At 41.4% G+C, this 6,972-nt stretch overlaps 1 protein-coding gene across 1 annotated transcript in view; it reads left to right on the top strand.

Moving 5' to 3' along the window:
• Window positions 1-426: 426 nt before the first annotated feature.
• CSUI_000526 (n6-adenosine-methyltransferase 70 kda) overlaps window positions 427-6,972 on the top strand; it is a 12,218-nt gene continuing 5,672 nt past the window's right edge. The window contains exons 1-7 of the mRNA XM_068060760.1: window positions 427-612; window positions 1,472-1,505; window positions 2,703-2,814; window positions 3,935-4,045; window positions 5,078-5,198; window positions 5,588-5,668; window positions 6,321-6,544. Coding sequence (XP_067927266.1) covers window positions 496-612; window positions 1,472-1,505; window positions 2,703-2,814; window positions 3,935-4,045; window positions 5,078-5,198; window positions 5,588-5,668; window positions 6,321-6,544 — 800 coding nt within the window. The 5' untranslated portion in view covers window positions 427-495. The remainder of the gene's footprint in view (window positions 613-1,471; window positions 1,506-2,702; window positions 2,815-3,934; window positions 4,046-5,077; window positions 5,199-5,587; window positions 5,669-6,320; window positions 6,545-6,972) is intronic.

Genomic DNA, 6,972 nt, shown 5'->3' with positions numbered 1-6,972 from the left:
ATCTATCTATCTATCAGTCCATCTATCCACCTGTCTATTTTTTCTCTATCCTTAATCTGTGGTTTACCAATCGATCGGTCTAGCTATGCATATTGTACCTGTCTTCTGTATCTGTCAACATAGAGTAGATATTGTTTGTTTTCCTCTCCTTTTTCTATGCATGTGGTTGTCTCGGCATGTCGAGTGAGGTGTGAAGATAGCAGGAGGCCGAGATGAGTGACTGAGTGAATGAATGAAGGGCGACTGAATCTTCTTCTCGTTCCTCTCTTCATTCGTCTTGATAGACTTCTAGAGTCATTACGAGAAACCTCTCAATCACGTATTTAGCTTCTTTCTGGCAACCCAGTCTTTCTCCCTTTCCTATCTTTTTCTTTCTTTCTTTCTTATCTCTTTCCTGCCTATTTCTTTCTTTTGGTGTTCTTGTAGAAGCAGAGAGATTTGGATAGCGGTACAGAGCTCACATCTCTGCTAAGTGCCCCGACAGCTCGCCAGCAGATGGTCCTTCACTCCTTCAAAAATAAGGAAGGCAAAAGCTCTGTACGTGAGATATGCACCTACGGCAATCGCATCGAATGCTGTAAAGCACGCAACTCTTACACGCCGTGCAATAAGGTAAGATACCACACCAAGACAGACAGAGACAGAGAAGGAAAGAAAGAAAGGTTTCTTCGTGTGTCTTGATTTGCAAATACACACGAAGGCATTCATCTTGCTTGCCTTGTGGGGGTATTTCTCAACAAACGATCAGTACATAAACGACAACAGACATACAGCTATATGTAAATTGAGAGAGAGAGAGAGGTGATACCTATAGAGAGACAGGTAGATAGAGCGAGAGATCCAGAGGTGGATAGTACTTGTGAAAAACTGGGAGTCAGAGAGAGAGAGAGAGAGAGGATGCTAGAGAAAGGATAATAGAAAAGTGAAGAACAAGAAAGATGATGGGTGAAGTCTTAGCGCTCCCCTTCTCTCCTGTCGCGTGTATAGACACCTTGATCTATGTATCCGTCTTTACTCTAGCATCTATCTTCGATCGATCTGGCTATGTATATCCCTGGCGTCGCTGTAAGGAATATGTGATATATATCTGCATAGGAGAGAGAGAGGAAAAGGTTTCAGAGCTCTCTGGTCGGTTGGGCAGGGTGCGCTGTATCTCCTCCTACAGCGGTGGTTCTCACCCTTCCGCCTGTTTGTGTCTATGTGTCAACGGTCTTTTCTTTTCTCCTCGTATCTTGTCTATCTCTTTTCGTGTTCTGTTAATCTCTCAGTCTTTCTCTTCGCATGGATGGATAGACCGATGTCTCAACGACCGCCGTCGCGGTGTCTTCTGTGGTAGTAGTAGTATTTGTTGGAGATGTACATGTGAGTGAGGTTCTACTAGCTGTTGGCTGTTGTTGTGTCTACTGTGTCTATTGTGTCTACTGTGTCTATTGTCGTTGTGTCTTCTATTGTATGTGTGTGTGTTTTGCAGGTGCACTTCCGTCGTATTATTTTGGCTCATACGGGTAGGACGGCTTACCCGCCCTAGATCTCCCGCATCTTACCTCTTAGTCATTCTCTCATTCATACATTCAACCTCTCTCTCCATCCTTGAAGTCATGTCTTTTCTTCCTTACCTCTTTCTTCCTTTCTCACTATTCTTACTGCTTAGCTTTTCCCTTTCTGATTGCCTTGATATCTTGAAATAGATCAGGTATCCTTATATACATATCAAAGTTTTGATATAGAGATGGGGTTACATATCAAATGATAGACATGCGTGTATATATGTGCTTATATCAATTGATATACATCTATCTACGTATATAGATAGATGTATATCAAGGTGATGTATACAGAGAGAGAGAGAGAGGGAGAGAGTCCTCGATGTTTCTCTCTGTCTATTGCTCTCTGTCTGTCTCTGTGTGTGTCTGTATATGTCTTCACTTTTCTCGTTCCCTGAGGAAGATGAAGCTACCGATAAGGATAGACAACTTTCTCACCTCCCAAAGAAAGAGAGAAGAAAAGATTGTTGGAGGGGGAGCTTTCAACTTCAAACGTGTTTGCTATAGAATACATTCTTCTGTGTGACCGTATATACGTCGGCACATACTTACATAGGCATGCACAGAGATACCTAGGTGGGTAGATTGAAAGATAGATCGAAGAGAGATCAATGAAACACGGGTATATGCAGAGATAGATCGATTTCGACCTGATAGCGCCTCTAGGAGGAGTGAGAGAAGTCGTGGGCACCTCCTCACCCTATCATCGATCTTGATGTTTATTCGAGCAACGAGACACGTACATACATGTATATATATATATCTATGTATGCATATCTATATAACATGTATATATCTAGCTATCAATACTTTCTATTGTGGCAGATGATTGCCGTGACGTCGGAGATATATCTAGATCGATGTGTGGAACATGCGTAGAGCTTTCTTCTCCTTCTTTTCTTCCATATGTGGTGCCAGCGCTTCTTACCATTCTCATAGATAGATAGATTAAAGATAGATAGATAGATTAAAGATAGATAGATAGATTAAAGATAGATAGACATATGGGTGTGAGTGTATATCGAGATATGTAGATGAATGCTCGCCCCTATCTTTGTGTATCTTCTCTCAGTGATTGTATCGTTGGTTGAATGGGGAGTGAGTCCCTCAAGTGAAGTCTTTATTAGCTCGCTTGTGATATGTCTATGTCCTTTTCAGATGTCTCTTTGGGAGATTGTAGCTATCTAGACACATGTAGACACATTGAGACATGTCGATATGTCCACTACGAAGTCGATGACGCTTCAGCTTCAGATATCCTTAAGAAGAGGTAAGAAAACGCTCCCGAGAAGATAGAAAGGGATGTCCTCTTTCTCCATCAGCACACAGAAAGAAGAAGAAAGATCAACATCCTCATGTGAAGAAAGATTCTTTGAAGTGTTGAGAGCACGAGAACAGAAGCACGAAAAGAAGAAAAGAGAAGAAGACATGTTCGTTGAAGAAGGCGATGTATGTAGACATCTGATAAGGATGTGGTTTTCTTTCTATCGGATTTCTTCTTTTCTTTCATGAAGATCGTCTCGCGAATACAGATATCTCCTCTTTGTCTAAGCTACTCTGTTGTTTCAAAGTCAAATGATTCTTTGTCTCTTACGAGGAAGTTTTCTACAGAAAGACGTCCCTGGGTGAGGGTGTCTCTCTTTCGGGCTCTCCGCCCCTCCTTTTTAGGGTGTATCTACACCTGAGGCTGCCTCACCCCGGTCGATTCTTTTAGGAAACTCGTGTTACCTGTCTAGACAGCTGAGAAGACGACGAAGAAGAAGAAGAAGCTCTTTCTTGTTATTTTCCAAAAGAGTGGTCTACGAAGAAAAGGCGGAGGTCTTTATGTGGTTTTGATGTGTTGCTGAGGAAAGTCCTTTCTCCTTCGGTGTATGTACACTCCAGCTAGTAGTACATGCCTCAGTGTAACACCATCATCATTCCTGTCTTTGTTGTAGAGACAAGAAAAAGGAGAAAAGAAGAAAAAAGAAAGAGGAAAGAGAGTTCAATCATACAACGATTTCAACTTCTTGTACTCGACTATGTTGTTTCCTACAGACAATCCTTTCAGCTACCTACCTGTACACTTCCTCCTTTCGTATCTAGCTTCTCCTCACTCCTGCTTTTTAGAGTTAAGCTCTCTATCTATAAAATATATCTATCTATTTGTAATCTATCTATCTATCTTTGTGCTTATCGATCCTTCTATCGTCAATATCACGATCGAGTTCTATCGAGTTCTTCCTCTTCTATTTCCTGGAGAAATTTGTGAATCTCCGTGTGAATGGACTCTCCATCTCTTTCTATCGATCTACTCCTGTCTATGTGCATGCTTGTTTCTTCATCTGCCTTTCCCTTACGTTGCTCTACTTCTCTCGTTGCGCGTGTCGATGTGTATGTTGACTATGTAGGAGAGAAGAAGTGTATCTTCATCCTTATGCAATAGGCGCAGTCATCAGAAATCCATCTGGACTTGTCGGGGCGATGGAATATCCTGCGCAATGGATCAGATGTGATATCAGGTAAAACGCTCTTTCAACGGCCGCGCCTCACTTACTTCCTATCTATCTTCAGTCTATCTATCTAGCTTCATCTTTGTATCCATGTTTAATCTATTTACATCTATCCTCTATTCTCTCTTTTCATTCACTTTGGTTTGTGTGTTTGGTATCTTCTTCATCTTATCCTTTTTCTTTCTTTTCTTTCTGATTCTTGTTCTTCCTATCACGAGGCCGGCTGGCTTGTCTCTTCCTTTGTGTATAGATATTAGGTATCTATGGATTTCTCTGGTAGTACCCCCCAGACACTCGTGGGATATTTAGATTCATCTCCACGTCACACTGAAGAAGTGTGAGAGAAGAAGAAACGAAAGAGGAAAGACGTGGAATGCCTGCTTCCTCTTCTTCTTCTTCCTTGTAGACAATTCAGGTGACTTCGTTCTTTCTTACTTATCGAGATTCTCTGTCATCTACTGTTTCTTCTCTTTGTGAGAGAGGAATGATGTCTTCGTGTCGATCCAAGTCATAGTTACAATAGCCAGTGTAGTAGTATAATTAATCTTCTTCTTCCTTTTCTTCTTCTTTCTTCATCCTTGTCTAGCACTCCTCACGTCCATCTGAGTGGCTGTGATGGCACCTCCATTCTCTCCTTTTCTCTGTTCGTCTTCTTCTCGATTCTCCTCTTTTCTTGTCTCTACACGTTCTATAGGATAGAAGGCAAAAGCCTCTATGGAAAGAGAGGGGTCTGTATGATATGTATATACATCTGTGTATGTATTTATGTATGGTGTATCTATAGAGAGTTCTATAGATATATGTTATGTATATGTTATTTTCATCTTCATGATAGCGAGAATCTCTTCTGAGAGAAGAAGAGAAAGAAGACGAACGAGGAAAGAACGTCTTCTTGACGAGATTCTTCTGGAAGTGAGAGAGATAGATGTCTGCATGTAACGGGTGCTCTTCTCATGAGATGTCTTGCTTTCTTTCTCTCCATACCAGCTTTTCCTCTTCTACTTCTCTTTCTCTTCTACTTGTTTGTTTGCATGCATGCAGGACCTTCGACTTTAATATCTTCCGAAAGTTAACGAAAGTTGTCATGGCTGATCCACCATGGGATATACACATGGACCTCCCCTATGGAACTATGACAGATCAAGAAATGAGAAACCTACGTGTAAGACACAGAAACACACCCCTCAAACACATACACTTCATCTCCTATCTATCTCCTATCTATCTATCTATCTCTCTACCTATCTACCTCCAATCTATCTGTACTCTATCTATCTGTACTCTATCTATCTTTGATCTATCTGTCTTTCTATCATCATGAATGTATCTATCTATCTATCTTTGATCTATCTATCTATCTATATATATTTATCTATCTATCCTTTATATTTTTTATCTATCCATCTGTCTATCTTTGTATATCTCTCAATCTTTAATTTATCTATCTATCTGTCTTCAGTCTATTTGTCTTTAATCTATCTATTTGATTGTCTTTATACCTCTGAACTGCTGATGTGTTTTGTGTGTTCATTTTCTTCTTCTTCTTCTTAGGTCGATCTGATTCAAGAGGAGGGTTTGCTCTTCTTATGGGTCACAGGGCGAGCTATGGAGCTAGCTAGAGAATGTCTAGAGGTCAGACATGCAACTACTACTACTGCTCAGACACTACTCCTAGCCATCCCTCTCCTATCTAGCACGAATACCACTTCCGCTAGCTCACACAGATAGATGACAAAAGATCTCTATGCGTCTTCTCTCTTACATGCTGCGAATCGCACGACCACGGGACCTCCGGAGATAAGGCGAGGAAGAAGAACAACACACAGCCGTTAATTCATACATGGTGACCCGTCGTACTCTCTCCTCTATCGTCTAGTTATGTATATATACATGTCTATATATAGAGAGAGAGAGACAGAGGTAGACCGGGTCTATCAGCCTGCATGTCTACGCGCCGATACTTGTCTGTACGTACCTACTTGTATGTCTGAAAGAGAGCCAGCCACGTTTTTTATCTATCTGATAGAGAGGATCTACACGTCTAATACGCCTCAGAAGAGTCTACCTCTCTATCTTTAATCTATCTACCTATCTTTCAATCTATTCTTAATTCATTTGTCTCTCTCTCAACTCTATTCTCTATGGAGACTAGGGTGTAGATGAGTAACCGAACGACTAGCTTTTTCCTGTGTCTCCCCACTTCTCTTATTGCCTCTGGAGAAGAGAAGATGTCTCGAGTCTCTCTTGAATCTGTTTGTCTCTGTCTCTGTTGTCTCCTTTCTAGCTGTGGGGTTATCGGAGAATCGAAGAGATTCTCTGGGTGAAGACGAATCAACTCCAACGTCTGATACGAACAGGAAGGACAGGCCATTGGCTCAATCATTCGAAAGAGCATTGCCTAGTCGCAGTTAAAGGAGAAGATCGCTTCCACTTCAATCGCAACATAGACAGCGATGTTATCGTCAGTGAAGTCAGAGAAACTTCAAGAAAACCTGACGAAATCTATAGGTAAGAAAGAAATCTTTCTTCTTGCTTTCTTCCTCCTCCTCCTCCTCTGGCGTAGCATACCAGTCAATTGATAGCTCGATCGAGGCTTCTCATTCTCTCGATCTTCCTCTTATGTGGATGGACTGGGAGCGAGCGGGGTTGGTGAGACCACTTCTCTATCTTTGATCTGTTTCTCCATCTTGCATCTATCTATCTATCTAACGTTGATCTATCTCTCTCTCTGTCTATCTCGATCTATCTTTGATCGATCTGATGGGTAGTAGTTTCTTTCCGGTATGTACGTCTCTTCATAAGTGAAGTTGTTCTTCTTTTCCTGGGAGACCTCGCAGTACTCATGCCTCTTCCTCTCATGTCTATCCTGTCGTCTTTACGAGAGCTTTTCTTCTCTTTCTTTCTTTTTCCGATGCCTTTTCTTCTTTTTCTTTGAT

The sequence above is a fragment of the Cystoisospora suis genome, assembly GCF_002600585.1.
Source record: "Cystoisospora suis strain Wien I chromosome Unknown contig_192, whole genome shotgun sequence".
Taxonomy (NCBI): Eukaryota; Apicomplexa; class Conoidasida; order Eucoccidiorida; family Sarcocystidae; genus Cystoisospora; species Cystoisospora suis.
Note: the sequence above shows the minus strand (reverse complement) of the source record. Positions and strands in the feature narration are given on the sequence as shown.